Source organism: Sus scrofa, chromosome 4 (genome assembly GCF_000003025.6).
Source record: "Sus scrofa isolate TJ Tabasco breed Duroc chromosome 4, Sscrofa11.1, whole genome shotgun sequence".
In the NCBI taxonomy this organism is placed as follows: Eukaryota; Metazoa; Chordata; class Mammalia; order Artiodactyla; family Suidae; genus Sus; species Sus scrofa.
Window position 1 is genome coordinate 112439981 of NC_010446.5, and position 23200 is coordinate 112463180.

The 23200-nt window shown below is 38.4% G+C and overlaps 1 protein-coding gene across 10 annotated transcripts in view; it reads right to left on the reverse strand.

Moving 5' to 3' along the window:
- NTNG1 (netrin G1) overlaps positions 1-23200 on the reverse strand; it is a 334884-nt gene that overhangs the window by 159082 nt on the left and 152602 nt on the right. For all 10 annotated transcript variants that reach the window (XM_021090114.1, XM_021090111.1, XM_021090115.1 and 7 more), the window contains exon 3: positions 3206-3846. In XM_021090114.1, the coding sequence (XP_020945773.1) occupies positions 3206-3846 (641 nt within the window). The remainder of the gene's footprint in view (positions 1-3205; positions 3847-23200) is intronic.

Consider the following 23200-nt stretch of genomic DNA (forward strand, 5'->3'; position numbering starts at 1 on the left):
AAATGGAAGCAAAATTAAGTATGGAGCAAAAGAGGAATAAAACTTTTAGGATGTGATTATAGCTGTCACCAGTAAACTAGCTATCAGGTGTGTCACATGCTAAAAAGAACATAAATGCTATGTTAGCTTAATGACAATCAAAACATTTTTAATGCCAAAAAATACTAGCCAGCATAAAACATAAAGGCCAGGTCCACATGTGCACAGAAATAGAGACTGGCATTCACAGTAAGTCAATTCAAACAAAGACGCGCTACTCTTCTGCTTTATAACTTAATGTTTCAGGGTGAAAAAATCTGCAGTATTATCTGTCCACTATTACATGGAAATTTACCCACTTTCTCCAAATCGCTCATGGGTTCTCACATTACGGTGAGGGTAGAGGTAGAGGGACAGGTAGACACATCACAATGATGATCAGATGTAGACATGCCAAAGGAAGTTCAATGTGGCAGTCATTTCACGCACGGTGGAGGGGTGGGCTGATGGAAGCAAAGGCCTCAGTTATGTTTTAGAAAGTTTATATCATGATATTCTTGAAAAGAGACCTTTAGAACTTTCTTTTAGAGATCATCAATTCATGCTCAATTCTCCTCCAGATTATTTGCTATGGAGGAAAAAAACAACCCAGGATTTTAACCCAACTGAAATTTTCAAGGGTATGTCAGTTTCTGGGCTGAAAGGGCCACGCACCAGGCAACAGCTCAACCGTTCCCTTTAGCGGCACCATCTTCCTTATATAACTTAAAAGCTGGAGGCACGCCCGAACCATCAGGCCTTGCTTCTTTAGTCCCTCCCCGAAGACTAAAAATACCCCAGCCATCTGGCGCCGAGCACAGTCCATGCCAGCAACCGTTTTGTCCTGAGGAATTTGGACAGAGTTTGGAGGTGACTGAGTGGATCCTTCTGGAAGGGTCTCACCTCTATTGGACCTTTCTCTCTTGCCCAGCTGCTTCCTCACCAGCTTACAGTTGACTGGTGAACAGGAAAAGACAGTGGAGGTGAGTCCCAGAAAGGGGAAGAGGGCTTCCAAACTCCTCAGACCCACTGAAATGCAGCTGGACAATACTATTAGGATGAGGGATAAAAGAAAAGGATACATCAGGTGGGATTCTACATTTCTAACGTGCCACCTTTGAGAGAGGGTAGGTCTGATTGCAATAGAGAATGCACAAAAATACCCATAGCTTTAAAGTGTATTTTACACTCTCTTAAATAAGCAGAGGGAAAACATGAATATTCAATGACAGAAATGAGCCCCGACAATGGTTATTTCCCAACCAAAAAGCATCACAAGATTGCCTTATTTTCTAACTGGAAAATAAGAGTTTCAAGAGAAGTTGAGTTGTAAAGATCTTTGCTTGGATTAAAGATTTCTCAAACTGTAAAGAAATTCAGATGACTCTACCTAACAGTATGGATCATACTAGGATTCAAATTCAAATCTCAATTTATTAATTTTGACATCTGTTCTTGTAGAGAAGCAGAATACTTGTTACTTTGTTGTGGTATGTTATTGTTAATGATATCAACATCATCTGTTTTTGCACACATTCCCAGGAATAAGATACTGGAAACTGACCTTCTTTTGCTAAAATATCCACGAGTACAATAGCTGCATTTTATTATAAAAGGCACCCTCATATTTAAGGTCATAGCTCCATATTGCTCCTTTGTCACACCCTGGGGTTATATGAACCCTGGAACTCATAAGCTTAGTATTGTGCCTGTGCATATTTCTCTCAGAAGTATGATTCTGCCTTAAAGATAACTTCATCAAACTTCACCTTGGTTACAAGTTTTTAAAGTGGCTCCATAGCTGAAGATTCTTGACCCTTCCATGAAACACATGAAGCTAGAACAAAGTTGATAGTAGGTGGCCAACAGTTCCTGCCATTCTCTGTAAATAAGATTCCTTTAGGCAAAATTCTGAAACCTTTACCACCAAACTGAGGTCATGCCCACCACTCAATTCTGTGTGCCCACTATGGTCCACCCTTAACTGCAATGGCCACTTCTTCTGTCTAGTGCACAAGTACAATAATACCATTATTAAAGACGGATTGAGACAGCTCTCTGAAAGCCCAGGTAGTCTTAACACTTCCTTAGTCTCTAAGGATTACACTGCCCTCAGAGATGCTAGAAGCCAGTAAATTTAATGAATTCTGCCTTATCTGTTTAGCTTTTATGATTAATTAAACCTACATGATATATGTACTATTTATATTCTTATCCTCATATATTTTTGCTTTAAAGCTCCCTTGGCATTTTAAAATGATTATTGCTTTGCTATGCTCCCCCCCCGCCCCCCACTGTGTTCCTTTAGTTTCCCAGCTAATTATCTCATGCTTCAACTTCCATCAGTTGGCTATTCTGGCAGCATACCACTCTTAAAAATCCAGTTGAAAATTTCTGTGTTGGTGGTCCTGGTCTCCTTATTCAAGTTTTTCCATTTAAACATCTTCAAAAATTCTTGGAAACTTGCTTAATTGTCTCTGGTATATTATCAAAACAAAGCTATGCTTGACTGTGACCATTAATGTATTTCAGCTCTGGTCCATCTATAGGTGATCTACGAAATGAAGGCGGTCTGACTTCAGTTTATATTTTAAATGACAGCATATCCTTTTATGATAATATCATCTAAAACCCTAAAAAGTAGAGCTTGGCCCTCTTTAACAAAGGCGCTGTGTTTCCTAAATTCTTTTGGCTCTGACTTAATAAATGTAAAGAGATACAACTTTCACTTCCGGAACTTTTTTTGTACAACATAACAAAACATAAACAGAGAGTTGCACCATGCTGAAACCCTGTCTGGCATTCAAAACCAAGAGTAAGATGTATTTCTTGTTTTTTAGTCTCTTTTACAGAGCTGGCTTTGTTCCCCCTGGCTTCATTGCCTTAAAGACATAAACCACCCCTTGACCTAGGGAGTTCCCTGTGGGTTTTTTTTTTTTTTGGCTTTGGTTTACATTCTAAGAAATCCTGCCAAGTTCAGGTTCAGTGGCAACAAGCCTGAGATCACAAATTACTGCTGAGTTAGAAGAATCTCAAATGCCTCAAAACCTACCTCTAGGATGGTGTTCCTGAGAAAATGTTGCAGAAGAAAGTGACAAATGTCACTCTACAGCTGCAGGAACCAACAAACTGGTCTTTTCTTTTGAACACACCCATTCTCGTTCACGTCAAACAGTTGTTTTCTTACCTTCCATGCACCTTTATGTCGGAGATCGCATAAAAGTAGCGTGCCAAGTGTAGCTCATCTACAAATATTTCCCCGACGGCTGGTCTCAAAAGCCTTATCCTCAGGTCTGTTACCGTAAAGAAATCTCTGAGTTTCTTGGTTGTATCCAGTTGGCCGTAGAGGGAAGCCATATTGCGTAGCCAAGGTCCGGCAAAAAACGCGAACCTGTCTTTGATTTCAAAGTGGATTATTTTGCTATTGGTCATATACCCCGTGGAGTACTCTTCCGTGCAAATGATTTCTAAGACTGTATGCTGTGATAAATCCTTCACGGATTTAGGATCCATGTGAAAAGCATCTAAGCAGTCTGTGGCATAATACTGATAGGGCTGCCATGTTCGTCCATAATCAAGAGATTTCTCCAGGATCATCTGGTCTGGACGCCCGGACTCAAAGGTAATAACTATGTTGTCTGTGAGCTCAATAGTTTTACTCCAAGACAGAGTGATGTTAACTTGGAGAGGCTTGGGATACTCCTTCCACGTAGCAGACTGCCAAAATGTGGAGGGATGTCTTCCTTCAAAATCAAACATTAGCTCAGGCGGATGTGCCAACTCTGGGGTGCTTGCATCACACTCGTTATTGCACATGTAGGGGTTGCCCTATGGAAGAAGAACAAAAGAGGGTGCATCAAAACACTGGTTTGACACAAGTCTTGCCTACTGCTGTGCTGACTAGGAGGCTAGGAGAAAAAGGAAAAAAAAAAAAAACAAAGAAACCTGTTTGCAGTTGTCATTTTTATTTGCCCTAACTGGATTCTCCTCTTTAATAGCTTTTTTTTTTTTTTTTTTTAAAGGCAATATGGCAATTTTCTCATCTTGTTTCCTTTCATGGTCTTTAAAAAATGAAAACAGTTTATTTATCCCATATGTGTGAGACCCATAATGTGATCCCACAAGCACAAAGACGCTGAGCAACTGTCTAACAGCTCAATACCTCTGCGTCCTCTTAGAGAGATGCTATAGAAAAGCAAGGAAATTCCTCCACGCCTCAAGGACGTTCCTCAAGAGCCCAGTTTTTGAAAAAGTCACTTTTCAGGCAAAGCTTTGGAATTAGTGATGAACCACAGGTACCCATGTCTTGTTTGGGAGACAATACCTCCATACAACATTCAGCTTCTTTTTGCTTCACCTTGAATCCATCATACTTAACTGGGTGCCTGCTTCATAGAGCCTGCTTTTAAAGCATTTACTTTGTTCACCACAAATCATTAAAATGTGGTACACTACAGGCTCTGGGGCTTGGTCGAAACATCTGCCACCCTATTAGCTGGAGACAAGGGGACTGCTCAGGAAAGGCTTGGGGTGGAGGTGGGCTCCAACTTATCAGGACAGGAAAATCCAGCACTTAATTAGAAGGCTTTTGCAAAGAGTCCCAGCCACTTGATGTGTTACTCTGTGCTGGCTCATGGTCAGCTATCCATGGAGGTTAGCCATTATTATTATTTTTTTTTTTCCCTCACACAAAGCCTAATTCTGTCACAGTCCACTCACACAAGAAGCTGGAAATAAGTCTCCTTGCCATAGCACAACAAGTTATAACACCACTTAGGTGAAACCACATGACTGCACTCAGGTGTCATCGGTAGACTGATTCTTTGGCAAACAACTGGCTCCCCCGTTTTGCTTTATTTTGTGTTTTAAAAAAATGCCTGTTATCATTTGGAGTCAACTATTCAAATGTGTCCCAATTATCTTGTATTGGGTAATTATAAGCATGGATGGGTGAAAGAATCAATTCTCTGATATTGTCCTTAGGCTTTCTCTTATCACTACAATTAGATTTTTTTTTTCTTTTTCATGAATTGAGAGCTTTTCATCATACCTGCAGAATGCATGAGCTGGGTCTGAAACAATGAATTTATACATTAGACATCGATGCTCAGTTACCAGCTGACGCCTGTGAAATGTAAGATGAACATTGGAGAACTGCTTTGGCCTCCCTAGAGGCAACTTTCTCCAACCTAGTCAGCTGATACTTTCACTCTCTTTGCCATTAATGCAACTGAATCCAAGAGCTGGCAACAGGTTTGGGGGACTCAGTATAATTGAGATGGGGCAGGAGAAAGGAGAGAAGGTACATTATTTGAGGAAAAGAACTGTTTTAAAAATATATTCAAGGCATCAGTGATAATGGAAATGTTTCTGTTCTTCTCTCTCAAATTTCAATTCCCTGTTCCTGATCCCAGCGTCTGTGGCACTATTTATAGTATCCCCTTCAAAATGAGCCAAGGGGGGAAAATAAATTTCTGTTCCAGGTGGAATAAATCACCAAATTTATTATTATTTAAACTCTTTAAAGCATACCAGAGAGCCAAATGCATAGCTCTGCAAACTGGCAAAGGCTTTTTATGGAGGGCTATAAATATTGTGGAATCTGTCAGGATTTATAAATTCTAAATATATGGAAATGCACATTTTACTGGAAGGGGTCAGATTTACACAAATCACACCTTCATTTGAAATTTACTGAAAAAATATGGTCACTTCAAAATCTATCAGCATGTAGCCAGCTGCACAATCATTAGCTTGGATGCTACCACCTTTCTCCTGACAAAAATGTCTTCATCTGAGGTCAAGGGTATCGAAACACAGGAAATCAACTCTGCAGGATACACCAAAGTGAGTTATGAGACATTTGTACTAAGTCCTGTTGAAAGAGCATTTTTCTTCTTTTTTTCCTTTTTTTTTTTTGGCTGCACCCAAAACATGCAGAAGTTCCAGGGCCACAGAGCTAACTCTTGCCACAGCAGCAACCCAAGCCACAGCACTAAGTCTCTAACCCACTAAGCCACCAAGAAACTCCAGAAGATAGCATTTCTTTGACTTCCAGGGCTTCTCAGGTGCTGAGACAAAGAAGGAGGCACAGATGGATGATTCTGGGTATGGGTCAATTTACTAGTAAACCTGTCTTAGAAAATATCCTTGAAGGTAACTGCTTGAAAAGCATTCATTCCTACCTTTGATAAAAGATGTTGACAACCAGCATTTATTTAGCATTTATGGAACTTATGGGTTAGTTGCTTTACATACATTATCCTGGTTAATCCTTGTCAACCCTACCTTGCAGAACAGGAAACATAGAGGCATTGAGAAATGATAAGTAACTTGCCAAAGGTCATATAAAAGAATGAGTAAGGGGTGGAGCCAGAATCTACTTTTCCTATGCCTGACCTGGCCCACTCAACTCCTAAGCTAATGAATTTCCCCATGGTGCAACCTAGTCTTAGAAACAAGAGTAGGCTGGTAGAAAGGAAGGGCCTGTGACCAAAGGAGTTTGGAAAACACCAGCCTAAGGTCTTGGCTCCTTAAAAAACCCTGATGAACATTATTATACACATGAGATGCCTGGGAGTTAAGAAACTTCTTCAGCTTAATGTACTACCTACTTTCAGAAACTTATTCAACTCTGGAACTCCTTTTTGTTTCAGCAACTCCTATTCATATACCACGTAAGTGGAGTCCTGGAGAGCATTCTTCCAGCTTGTCTGCTTTGTATTACTCTTAAAATTGTAAAGGTGTAGATGCCAAAAAACAGGGCACAGCCCAAAGTTTTAGTTTTTCAGTGAAGACATGGCCAAACCCAGCACTGTCTCTGCTTCTGTTCCAGAGGGACATCCTTCCACTTGGGCCGAGAAGATAACCAGCCCAGGACAAATGCTTACTTTTACATCAACTTGTCAACCATCAAAATGCATTCCAAGAAAAGGGGAGAATTTCATTTCTTTGCACTGATATGGTGCTTTAGGCACCTGAAAAAAATGAAAGAAAATCTTTGTGCTTCAATAATAATGTTCTGACTGCCTGCTATTATTATATTTAAGACGTTTGTACTGGCTATCACGCTATAACAGTAAACAAATGCAAGTCCTTGTTTTCAGAAGAACTTCCATCTTAGGGGAGATGCACTAAATAAACAGATACATAATGATTTGTGGTGTTACATGATGATAACTGCTATGTAGAAAAACAAAGCCCATTAACAGGGAGAGTGGTGTTGGAGAAGGGATACTGACTGCACTTTTATTTTGGGAGGTCAGAGAAAGTCTCTCCTGGACAATATGACATTTGAGCAGATTAAGAACAATTCCCAATTTATACAGGAGATAATCATAGGCTGACCAAAATAACAGTTTCATCCTTCATCTGATTCTACTCCTAGTGATAATTTCAGCAGCATAACAATTTATTGAAATTGATGGGTAAACAAATCATTTCAAATGAGAATCTCCTCCAAATGACTGAAGATACCCAAAACCAAAAAACACACAAACACAAAACTGAACTGTTCTTTTTTTTTGTATTTTTGCTATTTCTTTGGGCCGCTCCCGCGGCATATGGAGGTTCCCAGGCTAGGGGTCTAATCGGAGCTGTAGCCACTAGCCTACGCCAGAGCCACAGCAACGCGGGATCCGAGCCGCGTCTGCAACCTACACCACAGCTCACGGCAACGCCAGATCATTAACCCACTGAGCAAGGGCAGGGACCGAACCCGCAACCTCATGGTTCCTAGTCGGATTCGTTAACCACTGCGCCACGACGGGAACTCCTGAACTGTTCTTATGTCAAAGCATCCATGCTTTCTTAGGAGATTAATGATTTGATGGTCATTAACAGAACTTACTGAGAAACAATGACATTGAGAGAAAATGAGCAGAGAAAAAAAAATATATTCTGGTGCCAAGAAGAAACCCTGAATATAAGGTGAAAGGAAAAAAAAAAAAAAAAGAGAGAGAGAGAGAGAGACAGAGAAAGAAAAAAGCTGAAGACGCTGAAAATCTTACCATTCTAGAAAGAGAAAACTTGAGGACATATTACAGGCCAAAATATTTACTGGAAATATTTCACATGGGTGTGATCTACAGTACTGTTGTTAGAGAGAACTATCCATATGAAAACAGCTGTTGTTAAAGGGATTAGATTAATTAAGTTTTCATCTACTTCAACCACACCCTAATCCTCTCTAACACCATTAACAAATAAAATTTATATAAGAAAAATAACTTCTTACTTGTGAAAGCAAAGAACATTTCTTGCTGCTAAATCTAACAGATTCAGGCATTAGCAAGTGTTAAGTAATTATTTTGTGGCCAGCAGGCAGCCTTAAATAGTCTTAATTTAAGTCCTACAAGCAACAGATCCTTAGCTGATTGTCTATGGACAAAGCAGAAAATATTTATGACTGTGCTGATAATATTTACACCATTAAGAGTTGCCTAAATAATTAAACAGATATTGCTACTAAATATTTCCATAACAATTAGAAGATTGTGATGCTTAATTTCATTTAAAAATGTTAATATTTTACCTCTGGAGAAATGAAGTTAGTTATTAATTTGCACTTTGCAACCAAAGTGGATTGTTGTTACTCTTCTTTAATGGGCTTTTAGAACTTAGAGACATAAAATTTTAGACCTGTTTTATTATTTCTATTGATAGAAGTGCTTTCCTTCTGACAAATGACACTTTGCAAAGAACATCCTTTCACCTAAGATCTAGACCCTCCGGAGGGATTTCTTTTAAAAAAGAAAGTCCTACCTAAGCAGTATACAGTGTAATACTTGTGAGTCCTACCATGTTGAACTTGCCTTTCCAAGCTTTACCACCTGGCAGACTATTGGGAATGACAGTTGGCTCTACAGAGAATTCTCATGGGAGATCTGTTACTGAACTGTACGTTACACGCCAAGCAGGCATGTACTTACATGTGGTTGTGAGAAGCATTTGGGTTAACACTTACATAGATTGTGAAAAACACTGAGCCAGGGCTGCCTCACACCCATTTGCATCTGGCTGGTCTTTGCTTGTTTTATTGGTAAGTGGCAATAAAAAGAAAAAAAAGATACAAAGGCACGGGGAGTAGAAACTGCCTTCTGGGGTAGCACTCCCCACCTGTCCCCTCTATGAAATGGACATCACTGTGAAATAGATATCTCTATGGCTTTGCAAAGCAAGGCTTTCAAAGGGTGAAGAAACTGGTAGCACAGTCCCTTGCTCATCTCTTAGAGAAATGGACCTTGAGAACAATGCTTTAGCTGCCAGGCTGGCCTATCACCGTCAGGGGATGGCTTTCTTTTCTCCTCCTTCAATACCACGTAGTGGGAGACAAGCAAGCAGGAACAGTTTCTGGGAGGCTGGGATTGACCTCTTTGTATCAGAGGGATAATTTTTGCTTGGAGGGCCCCCCATTCTCAGTTGCTTCTTGGCACTTCTTAAAATTTCTGGATTCTTGCTTGACTATAGTAATAAGGAAAGGCCGCTCTTTTAGGACTTCTCTGATGAAATTCTGATTACTTTGAGCATGGAAGATACTGTTTATTTAGTCATGCTGAGGTGTCCCCTTCAGGCCTTACAGCTTTGTTACCAACACTGGAGAGAACGGAGGGAAATCAGAACCAGAAGTGAGTACAGACCAAGAGAATGGGCATCGTTTCCAGAAATCTGAAAGATAAATGTCAGCACCAACCAATACCGACAGGCTTTAGATGAGAAGAGCCCAGAAGGCAGTGTGTTTCCTGTTGTCCATGTGCTTCTTGGGGAACAAAGGGCAGTGATCTCACTTTGTAACCTGCCTTATTCATTGGCAAGTTGGGGCCCAGTGTGGGCATATACAGGGTAACAGTACAGCCTAAATATTATGGCACTGTCTCATAACATTCGGAAAAGCAGTTTGAAACCGCTGTTACAAAAGTACTTATGTATTTGTCAGAGCATGAGTCCCCACTTTCAGTTTTGGAAGTATGGCTAAATAAGAATGATTACTGATCTAAGAATGATAAAGAATTTTGCTTTTGTAACTCTAAAGGTAAAAACTGACTACTCCATTTTCTAATGAAACTTCTTGCTTATCACAAAGATTCCTCCCAGCCAGACACAGGCTTAAAACCTAACTGAAGCTGTTGCTTATTTTCATCTGCTTGCTGACAACACTAACTGCATTGCGGACTATCTTCACTCAGGAATAAAGACAGGAGGGCTTAACCTTTCTACAGTAAGAATGCTAGAAGCCGTATCAGAGATTATGGGCCATAACAGACACCTGTATAAATCCCCACAGAGGATCATGGTCAGTATATTTAACCCACGAAGGCTGCAAAGGTCAAGAAGACCCCATGTCTAAGAGGCAGCCAACAATATTCTCAAGCCACAAGCCACAAAAATGGATTCCTATATAGCAATCTAAATCATTACTTTGCATGTACTGAAGAAGATATAAATATTCATAAAATCAAGTGGATTTGAAAGTGAATATAGCAAAAACACTGTAGTAAGCTAACACTGCTGTAATTGGTAAGGCAATGGCTTTTTACTATTTATTTTCTTAAAAAATATCATTTATAAATCTTGGGTGCAGTATTTTGCCTTACAGACATTCTCAAAATAGGCCAGAACACAGGCATTTTAATGGTAATAACACAAAGCTGAAGCAAGCTGTCAGTAGTTTAGGTTAAAGTAACTTAAACAAAGCGTGTATAATACCACAATGGTGGGAACGTTCAGAGTCCCGGCACCATCATGCAACTGTGAGAATTCGTTTGAGTGTTTTGAATCCTGAAAGGTCTGACTTCATTCTCAAAAACTGTGTCCTTTTTCCATCACATGGGAAAGCAAGTCCAAGATCTGCTTGAAGTCCATCTTCTGAACACTACCAGCTCTAAGAGAGCACAGGATGACCAAAGTGTCCTCTGTTGAAGTGATCACTTAATCATGAGAAGCAGGGAGAGGCCTTCCTAATGTCACACTCAAAAGAGACTGCTTTTTGGTGAGTCTGTTCTCATGTTTCATACTCCTTATTTCTTTCAAGCACCTCTCTTCCAAGTTCATTAGTACATTTACCAGGTACCATTGCTACTTTTCAAGCACTGTGAAAAACACAGAAATAATACAATAAAATGTTTACAGTTCAGTACTGAAGATTGGACCTAAACAAGCAAGGTGTTTCTCAAATTGGTTATTCATGCTCTTAGAGCATCAGGTGTCCTGGAGGGTGAATGCCTTCTAGGATTTTCACCCCTTGGTATATAGTTAAATATATTTTATATTAAATCAGATATTTTATGGAGTAAAATGCAAAAAAAAAATTGTGAGTGTTTTTAGGGAAACAACAGAGATATTTCATGCATGGGGCATATTTGAAAGTATGTGTCAACAAACCCACCGCACAGGAGTAGGAAGGAGGAAGTGTCTGGGGGGTTCTGCTTGGTGATAATTTATCCCCTTCAACCACCCTTCCTGTGTATGATACTTCATCCAAACCACCCTGGAGTAGTTGCAGCACCACCAGCCTTATCAAGACTGAGAACTGAGTTAACCATCTCAGCATCAAATTCCAGCCTGAAAGTATTGGCTGCACTTCAGCCCTATGGTAAATCGGTGGCATTCTCCATACACTAAAATCTCTATATTCTTAAAAAAAGTGAACTTGTCATCCTTCTTCCACCAAATCGTAATATATACTATGTACTGCAATGGTAGGTCAATTTTAACATGCATAAGAAACACCTGGTGAGTCCAGTCCCAGCTCAACAGGAATTCTGTTTCCAAAGATTGGGTTGAACCCAGGAACCTAATTATCAAGGATTCTAGATGATATGATCCTGATGTAGATACTCTGTACACCACACTTACATAAACAGTGGTGTATTGTTTATTAAGAACCAAGACTCTCGGTTCGATCTGCCGAAGTTTGAATTCTAGCTCTACCATTTAGCTATTATGTAATTTTGGACAAATTTCTTGATTTTTTGAGCCTTGAGTTCTTCTTTAAATTCATATAATATTATGTACTCCATGATGTTAATTTGAGATAAAATTACATAATGCATGTTAAGTGCTTAGCATCTCCTTGGCATGCAGTGAGTGTTCAATAATTAGTTAGCATTAAACATGCTCCTCCTCTTGTATTCCTTGACTCTGAGAATGACACCAAATTCTCCCATTTCCCAAATGGGAAACCTGGGAATTATTTTATAATTTTTTTTCTTTTTCTTCAATCTGTTCACCAGCCAAGTTCTCTAGATGCAACCAATCACCACAGCTTTGCTCACACTGCCAATGCTTTCTTTAGTTTTTTAAATACTTAAAATATTTAAAAAATATCCTTCTCCCGAATTACCGTAATTGCTTCTTAAATGTTCTCTCTCTATGTTATATTGTCCTCTTATAACCTGTTCTCTACATAGCTGCTACAATAATCTTTCTAAATCTAAATCTAACTGCATCACGCCCCCTCCTAAAGCTCTTTAACAGATTTCCCATTACTGTCAGGAGTACAATTCAAATTCCTTAGCTCAGTTTGTAAGATCCTTCAAGACGCGGCCTCTGTATTTTTTATATTTTTTACTCACTCATGTTCATGAGTCAATCATACCAAGTTATGAGTGTGTGTGTATATCTACAGTGGACCATATGCATTATCATGCAACACATCACATTAAATTCCAATTGTTTATTTTTATGTATCCTCCACCAGATTTCTATGAGAAGAATTGGCCCATAATAAGTATGCAGCAAAAACTAATGGATCTAATACAAAGAAAACCGAAAAACAGGAAAACCAGGAGGAAACAGGACAAATTAAGTAGATTTAAAGTATGGAATAAGATGGAAGGATTTGCCCATAGGCTGGTGATGAGGGATCAAGAGATAACCAAGCTTAAAGAACTTCCTAGCTCCTTAAGTTGTAGATGGAATTTTTCTGATGTAATACATTTTATTTATTTAAAAAATAAATAAATAAAACCCAAGAAACACAAAAGAGTACAACTGCAAGTGTGGAGTGCCTCTGTGTGATTGATACAGTTACTGGGACTTCTGGTAAGGTTGGAGGACAAGGACAAATGGCATGAGCTGCAATTATGTCCCAGTCCTTTCCTGGTGTCCATTTGATCTTCATTTCTCTCCATCAGTCATGGCAGTATTTCTCCTAGTGGCTTTAGAGCTGAAGATCTCTTTTCCTCATTCTGTCTTGCCTTACTTATCTAAGCCACAGCATCCTTTCAAGTTTAAAGGAGTAGCTGAATACCAAGAGTTTGATTTATTCTTGAATAATTATGGACAATTAAATAAAACTGATGGAAGAAACAGCAAATGATGTTTTTATAATTTTAAAATGCCCAGGCATGGCAGTGCCTCAGTAGTGCAAATCCTTAAAAAATGTAAGCTGTGTAAGGTCGAGACTGGTGGACAACAAGAAAGTATACACACTTTGCTGGAAGAGGGGAGTGGTCTTTGTTTACTGTGCTACAGCTTAAGTTGCTCTCCTAATTACAGAGATCCTAAAAATTTACCTGGGTCCAGAGGTTGATTCATTATTAAACTAATGAAGTTACAGCTCAGAGTCACTCAATTACACAGGCTGCTTCTCAGGAACTGTACCTAATTTTGCGTTCGCAATTTTATATATCTCTTTTTAAATGAGGGCTCCAGAACTTCATAGGCTCTAGGCTCTTAAAACCTAGTCTTGCCACTGTCTGGGACCTCGGTAGTATATTTTAGGGCCCAATGATCTAAAACAACTCTTCTTCTTCCTTCCCATTCCTTCTTTTCATTCCCCTTTTTCCCCTAAGATGTTCTATTCTCAGCATTTCCAACCCTGAAATACATTTTCCCTAAGTCTAATTTTCTTGCCCAATTTCATACCATATATTTATATGGTTCATATAATATTTGTATCTATATAAATACTGATATTATATACTAATATTTCATTAAAATGTGAATCTATATTATTCAGATCAATACCTGTTATTCAAACATACTTCTCATATATTACCAACAATATATATAATCTTCGTTTCTTTGTAAGGCTGAAGTGGTTGTTAGTTTACCAGAGCATCAACAGGAACCAAAGCAAATTCAATGACAAAAAACATTAAGCAACTCTCATGTGCCAAGCATTATGTTAGATGTTATAGATTAGATTATATAAGGTTGATTCTTCCTTATCAAATAATGTAGCAGCAAGGCAAAATTGGAAAAATGCATCATTTCGAAAATAAGAAAATATACTATAGAGGATGACTTTGGGTAGGCGAGGTAGAAATGAATCACCTAATTTGCAGAAAATATGTGCCAAAATTTACTGTTAAAGGGTGGTATACAATTTACAAAGTCATTATGAAAGATTTAGAGGAGGCAGAGTCCTGGCTTTCAAAGATGTCACAGGTTTGCATGGGTGACAGAGACATTCATTCTCTCTTTGGAATGGAGAAGGGATCAATAATCACTGAACACCCTTCATGGTTTGGAATTGTGCGAGGAGCTTTATATATGCCATTCCATTTAATCCTAACAATCCCTCACAATATTTGTGAGGCAAATATTCTAATTTTACAGGTGAAGAACCTAAGGTTCAGAGGTGTCACAGGACCTACTCGAATTATCTGTAAAGAATAAAATGAACCTAATGTTTGATAGGGCAGAGCATGGGCTGTGAGGTAGTGGAAGATAAGTTTAAATATACAATGTGAAGTTGATTTTAGAAAGCACTGAAGACTGGGTAGAAGTGTTTGGGATTGACATGCACATCTTTCTTCACTGGCTTTCCATATTTCTTTCTAGAGCAAACAAAAGGATCAAGATGAGTCCTATTAAGAATAATCTTGTCTAAGCCATGAAGAAGAATCAAAAAATAATACACAGAGAGAATTCTAGAGGTGGACATGCAGATAATCCTGGACATACCTTTACAATCTGCACAATTCCTGGCACACAGTAGATAGTAAATAAGTGATGAGAAAACAAATGAATATAAAGCAAGTTGTTTCTTTTATTAGCTTCTCTGTTTATCAAAATAGGAAAAGTCTCAAAAACTGAAAAAGCAATTGTATGTCTTCTAATGTCTTCAACTCTCTATATGCTGCATGATTGCTTCCAGAACATCAGGCAAAGATAACTTCTCTCTGTATTTAGAAAGCTACTACCTGAATCTCAAACATTAGTTCATACTTCACTTCCAAATCTAAAGGTTTCATTGTGAAGCCAGAAAGGATCCAGAACTAGCCTAGGGTTAGGTGAGTCTCTTTCCACTGAAGTCTAGAAGGGAGGAACGGAGACATCCTTAGAAGTAGTGGAGTGTCATGATAACTACAGCAGGACATAATCAAAGGGGGAATAAACTGGAGGTCGGGAGGCAAGTTAGGAGGTAGCCTTAATAATCTAGGTGTGAAAACAAGGAACTGACTAAAGTGAACAGAAAGGTGATGAAAGATCAGCAAGAATTAGATTGACAGGAAATGGAGAACAAAGAAAAAGAATCAATCGTGACACCAAGGTTTAATGCCTAGAAGAGAATGGAAATGTTGATAATAAGATATCTGTCTGCAACTTGTATAAGGTTGAGACTCCATCACTGCCTATCCCAGGAGAGTTCCACTTGCAAAATGTTAAGTTTGATATCCAATGTCATTGAAAAATCAAGAAAATATCAGAGATTTAATTCAGAATGTTCAACAAAAGATTCTGAAGTTCTTTATTTTCATCTCTCTAAATATCTCACAATGTCATAATTACTAAGCTCCAAATCTTTCCTACTTCATTCCAAGTTTCCATTAGCTTGATCCCAAACGTGGCCTGCCTAGGCTTCTTTACCTCTCTCGGTTTTTCCTTATTTCTCTCTTTAACATCTTCCAGTCAATGTCTGCCTATTTCATTACAAATTCAGTTAGCCTCTCCCCCCCCCCCCCGCCAAAATATCCTTCTTAAACATTAATTTAAAAAATAAAGGCCCGAGATCCTACAGGGAAAACAGAATCCTCAGAAACCAGCGTAAGAAGATGTGACTATTCTTTTTTTTTTGGGGGGGGGGTCTATTTAGTGCTATGTCTGCGGCATATGGAAGTTCCCAGGCTGGGGGTTGAAACAGAGCTACAGCTGCTGGCCTATGCCACAGCCACAGCAACATGGGATCCAAACCACGTTTCCTACCTACACCACAGCTCACAGCAATGCTGGATCTTTAACTCACTGAGCAAGGCCAGGAATGGAACCCACGTCCTCATGGATACTAGTCAGGTTCGTTACTGCTTAGCCACAATGGGAACTTCAGAAGCTGTGAGTATTATTAAGGAGCTAAGCAAACCCAAGCATATGTTCAACAAGAGACTAGAGCTGATAACTGCAACACAAAGAATGAACAAGGTATGTTACCCCCCTCTAAAGCAGCCATAAAAGTGTGGAAGGCCAAGTACAAATGAAGTTGAAAAACCTGAGTGGAAGACTAAACAGAGCTATGTGTTAGAAGGTAAATAGAAATTAGTAAACATAGGAACGTGTTAGGAATAAGGGAAAAATAAGCCTGGTAAGCTGCAAACTAGTGATGCATGGGGGTGTTAGATAGAATCATCATTTTCAAGCCTAGAGAGTTGGAAAAAATAGTTATTCTATCAAGGAGAATCAGCCTGTCCTGTAATAAAGAAGAGCACAGAACTGTTTTTCTTGGAATTCACATCTTGACCCTACATAAATTCTTTTTACTTCTGTTTTCTTGTTTCTGTAATGAGAATGGTGCATTTTCCAGCATTTTCGTTGAGGATTAAATGAGCTTATCATGGTGCCTGGTACATAGTAAGACCTCAGTAAATGCCAGCAATTGCTATTATCATCATCACTGTCATCACTATCATTCTTGTTGCTATGACCTTTCCAACTTGTCCTCTCATAAAAGTCCAGTGTTGCCATCAAAGAGTTTAACACTCAGTTCTTCAAAGTGGACAGATAATGCGGAGGTGTGAAGTTAATCTCTTTGCAGAATACATAGAATAAGTCAATCTCTTGGGAATCCAAATGCAAAAACACCATTCCTACCTATTACTTTATGATATAACTATAAGAGGTCCCAGGGTACTCTCTGTTGACAAACATAAAAACACCCCAGATAGCTCTTACCAAACACCCTATCTCTCAGGATCAAAACTGTTACGGCCAATCAAAGAAAAAAAAATAAAATAAAATCCTCTCACCCTACCAGCTAACCCAGAATTCAGTGTAATTAAAATCCTGTTGGAAAGAGATCAGACCTGAGACTGAATTCATAGTTTTGAATTTATGAGCAAAATGAACTTGAAGAGATTATCTAACTTTTCTGGGCCTCTGTTTGTTCAAGTATATAACAAAGACTACATCTCACTTCCAGGGAAAGATTAAAGTAGCTAATACCATCAAAAAAGGAAAATTGCACTTAACACAGAAGGTAAAATATAGTTGGTAATATAGATTCACTATGAACGCTCACAATGGCCCTTCTACTTCTTGTAGGTTAGGTTGAAATGACCTTTGCCATTGATGCCAATAGGCACTTGAAGTCCTTGATGTGTTTGCTTTGGGCAGGAGTCCAGAAGAGCAGATAAGCATATGCACATGCACAAGAGCATGAATGTGCGCACGTGCGCGCGCGCGCGCGCACACACACACACACACACACACTACTACTACTACTACTACTACTACTAATGACTATGATAAAAAGCCTTACTGATGGAAGGCATGGAAAATATAGCTTGACCAGCTGGTGAAAATAAAGCCTATGATGAGCAATAAGATGATAACAGGTCTTTGAAGAATTGTCTGAGCTTTGTGTTTTTCATGGTTGGTAAGGCCACAGGGAGAGTAGCCACAAGGACCAAAAATTTCTTTTAAATTACATGAAAAGAACATGAACTGGATGGCCCCAAATCAAACTGCAACAAGAATGCATTTATGTGCCTCCAGAAAGACAATTGGAAATTTTTCAGAATTTCCGTCAGGGCTCAGAGGGTTATAAACCCAACTAGTATCCATGAAGATGCAGGCTTGATCCCTGGCTTTGCTCAATGGGTTAAGGATCCCACCGTGAGCTGTGCTGAAGGGCACAGACATGGCTTGGATCCGGAATTGCTATGGCTGTGGTGTAGGCCAGCAGCTGCAGCTCTGATTCAACCCCTAGCCTCATAACTTCCATATGCCTCAGGTGCGGCCCTAAAAATCAAAAAGAGAGAGAGAGAGAGAAAGAAAAAAGAAAGAAAAATTTCAACTCCAATATTAAAAAGTTATTCCAAAATTTGTGGAAACAAGATTGAATTACTCTTTCTGAAGGAAACTCTCCTGGAATAACCATGTAGGGAAATCATCAACTCCTCTCCAAGAAGGAAGAGTTCATGCATGTGGTTAAAAATGTGGACAAATCACTTACTTATAGCTGTTTTTATTGATAGCTTACATCCCACATGTGAGTTTAAATATATACTTTAGCGCCCTTTAGATATTTGAATATATGTATGGGGAAACAAAAAATTTAATCTGACCTTTAAGGAAATGAAAAGGCAATTTCTATCCTAGATTTAAAAAAATACTTTAAAAGGCCAGAAGGAAAAAAAAAGTATGTGATCAATAGTGACAGATACTTGAGAGAAGATAAGGAATAAGAAAAATCTTTTGATTTGTCTTGAAACTGGTCGTTAATGACCTTGGAAATACTTGTTACAACAGAATGTTGAGGCAGAAGCTTCAGAACATGCATTGGAGAAGTCTGGAAATGAAAGCAAGGAAAATGGGATAATAGTTTAAATGGGGAAAAGGACTAAGCAATGCACTTTTAAGACTGATAGTTTTGATCACAGAGTACAAAAAAAGTTAGTGGAAAAGAAGAGGATAAACATACCCATGAAAGAAAGGTTAAGTGTGGGACTAAGTCACTAGTATCTACATCATAATTTTGCAAACACGAGATGTATTCCCAGAAGACTCTCTTATTTATGGGCTAAATCTTTTTAGTTAGTAGCCAGGATGCTCTATGACTATAATTATTGAATAAATGTCTCCTTTGTTCCTCACCTTCTAATTTCATTAATCTGCTGTGGTTAACTCTCACTTACAGAAATCAATATAAGGATTGATTTTAGGCAATTTCAGATCTTCCTCAATATTAGTTCAGGACCATATCAGCGGAAAATCTACTTGTCTTGAATGGATTGCACTGGTCTACTCAAGTGATTTCAGAACTGGGAAGTCAGAAGATATTGAATTTTAAATATTAGATTATTTTATATTGGACTTTGGATCTAATATTAGATATTAAAGTGTAAAATCACATTGTCCTTATTGCTAGCCTTCTTTCTTATCTTGCTGCAGGATCAGTATTGTTTTAGTACAGTATCTGATGGCTTATGAGCCTATAGGTTGATGGAAAATATTTATATTACTTATTGAATAGTGGACAGCCCAAGGTTTAAAATAAATTTTCCCAAATTTTAAATTCAGTAATTTATTAACATCTGATGACCAAATCATATTTTTACTATTGTAGTAAAAGGAATATTAAGCAAAAAGAAACAAATATCTAAACTAAAGAAGTGATGAATATGTTTGTATTTGTGGAGTTGCTTTCAAAAAGAAGCATTCAACCAGAGAGAGACTGCCTCTGTAGACTCTGGTATGTTGACACCATAAAAAAGGTCATAAACAAAAACAAATGGACAGGATAATTATAGGGACCCTAACTCATAAGACCAAAGTAAGTCAATACTACGTTTCACCTGCACTCTTTGACATACATTAATAAATCAGTATCAAGCAATACTTAAAAATATATTAAAACAAGAAACACCAGTTTTGGATCCTCAAATGACATACAAACATTTGATTTTTACTGAATTATAAAAAAGGCCCAAGTTTCTTCAGAAAAATAGCTAATATATTTGTTTAAAACAACAACAATAATGATAAAAATTAATATTTATGGTGAATCTCTTATATGCCAGGACTGTCCGAAGTACTCTATTCTGAATACTTTACATGAATTAAATCTCTTGATTCTCAAAACAAACATACAAACAAACCAATCCTATGAGAAATATACTGCTGTTATTCTAATTTTGCAGATAAGGAAACTGGGACTTAAGTGAGTTTCCAAGGTTGCACAGCTAGTGGTGGCAGAAAGCGGACAGATCCAAATCTAAGTTGTTGGCTTTTTATGATCATAGCACAGGGTACTCTACTCAGATTTCTGTAATAACCCATATGGGAAAAGAAGCTGAAAAAGAACAGATATATGTACATGTATAACTGAATCACTTTGTTTTACACCTGAAATTAATACAATATTGTAAACCAACTATAATCCAAAATAAAATAAAAATTAAAAAAGAATATGAAGACAAAATAAAAACAAACCAACAAAAAGCCCCCAAATATTGGTATACTACGATAGTTCCTGAACAGAATCCATCTGGTATTTTACTTTCTTCCAGTCCCCTCAAGCATATTCTCTGCATAGCAAGAGTTTATAAAATTGAAATGATTAGGTGCTAGGCAGGTTAGCAATCACTGGCTTATCATCAGTGGCGTATAGTGGAAACTGGGTCCTAAGAACAAAAAGGTTATCAGAATAGGTATTCCTATACATGATCAAAACAAAGCAGGAAGAGTGAATCTATGGCCAGATCCAAACTGTGGGGTAGGTCTATTTTAAATCCCTTTTACTTAAGACCAAGTGCCATCCTAGAAACTGGAGTGAAACTAGCTAGGTAGGCGAGTCTTGTCTAAAGCTAAGATACACCAGTTGTATTTATAAGAAGAGTTGAGGCTAAGACCCAGACAGGGCATATTAAAAATATATATATAAGGTTCTGGGTCTGAAGGTGAGAACAGAGTTTCAGGAAAGAAAGAGGAGAGTCAGTGAGATGAAAGGCTTGGAATTCAGAGGATGGGAGTTGGTATCCAGGATCTTCGGGGGATTACCTGGGAACTCTGTGGAAAGAGATGGCAGAGATGACCTGCAGGAAACTTGAAGAGATACCCAAAGGTATCTTAAAGGAATACTGGCCCTATGTGTGCTCTCCCTCATAAGAACTCACAGTGGGATTTTGTATTAAAGAGAAGTCACATGGCAGGGAAGCCTACCCAATTTTAACCTAACATTTCCCAAACTTACTTAATAATTAAAGCATTTTTATTAAAATCACACTGAGCTTCTGTCACATAGAGTAGACTGTGGGGCACACTGGGGTAGACACAAACAAGAAGAGGGCAGAAAGTAGCCTGTTGGAGGAGTTAAAGAAAATATTGGAGCAACTATTTCAACATGCGTTATGTTTTAAATTTTTTTATTTTGATATGTTTTATAATGTTTCAAAGGTACTAGTGAAAAGCATGCAATCTGTTTTTATATAGAGAAGACATGTATGTTGAGGGTATATATTTCCCACTTTTTACTGCTGAGAAATGAATGAGGGACAATCAGAAGAGGAAGGAGACCACTTGGCATGGATGTTCCCCACCAAAATGCAACCCTAAACTATGTGAACTGGGAGGCTCTCCTCATTTCTCCTCTACTTTGGTTTCTTTTGCTATTTGTCTAGGATGAATTCTAGCTCCCCCATAGTGCCAATCTCAGCCACTGAATGCTGTTATTGATAAGTACTAATATCAACTTAAACAACAGTATATAAAGACTTTCAGGAGTTCCTGTCGTGGCTCAGCGGAAACAAATCTGACTAGGATCCACGAGGATGCAGGTTTGATCCCTGGCCTCACTCAGTAGGTTAAGGATCCGGCATTGCCCTGAGCTGTAGTATAGGTTGCAGATGCGACTTGGATCTGGCATTGCTGTGGCTATGGTGTAGGCCAGCAGCTGCAGCTCCAATTCGACCCCTAGCCTGGGAATTTCCATATGCCGTGAGTGCAGACCTAAAAACAATTAAAAAAAAAGAAAAGACTTTCATGGATAATAAGAGTTCTTACTCCCTCAGAGTGAATAGGAAAATAAATCTAACATTATTTGGTATTACTGTTATTTCACTTTTAAAAATAAATAAATACACCAATGATTAGTTCAGGGTATTAGTCAGCAGAACATGAAAGTAGAATGTAAAATTTGTTAATTGTTAAGGCAGAAGTAAAACTCTCAAATTTAAAAAGAAGAAACGAAGCACTTGTTTGATCTGAATTCTAGCCCCTCCCCATAGCTTGAGAGTCCTTTTTAATAGGACTATCATTATAATGCTGAACATCACAAAACAGATCTGTTTTTTAACTTTAAAGAAAAATCTTAGAGTATTTTTTACTCTAATAATTGTCACAATTTATTTCCTTTAAGTAAACAGCTGTCTGAATTATAACATTCATTTGGACTTGAGGTCACAAATTCAAAGGCCATAGGGAGGCCATGTCAGCTCATGAAGCACAGGAGGAATGAGTATGGAGTCTAAGAGGCTGGGGAAAGCGGGCACGGCTTAAGGAACAATCACCAGTCCGGTCCAGCTGATTGTTTCCATGTAGGAATTTAGAACCAGTCCAGCCACATTCTCCAGTTTAAGAGAAACTATGAAAATTCATATTTTAGGTGATCTCTCAGTATTTAAAGTTCACACAGTTTTAAAAGGAAACATTGTGCACGACAGACCAACCACATCTAGAAGCAAAAATTCAAATGCAAGCTGCTGTTGTGCCTCTGCTACAGCAACAAAGCTTCCTTTCGGTGATTAGTCATTGTTCTTAATTACCTTTGGAAAATCAAAGACCCTGGGCTTTGGGGACAGATATATCTTATTCTCCCACATAATAGCTCTGGAATTTAGCCTAAATTACCTGTCCTCTCCAAAACTTAATCTCCTCAACTGCTACACAGAGGAAAATGGTAACTTATAAGCACCGTTGTGATGATTAAATAACATAAACAGTCTGGTTCTCCTTCAAAATTTACTGCATTTCTTTTCTTTCATTTTGTTGTCAATGGTAGCAACAATAGGAACTGTGTGTGTGTGGCGGGGGGAGAGGATTAGGACTTGAAGGAGGACATAAAAGACAGCACACTGAAAAATTAGACTATATTCTATCACTAATTTATTACATCCTTCTTGTCAGGCTATTTAAGTCCTCTGGCTCTCGGTCACACACATATGGTGGGCATCTGATGTTCCTCCCTCTAAAGTCACTGAAAGACAGTGATACAGTGGTTTGGGGCTTGGCCACAGGAGTCAGA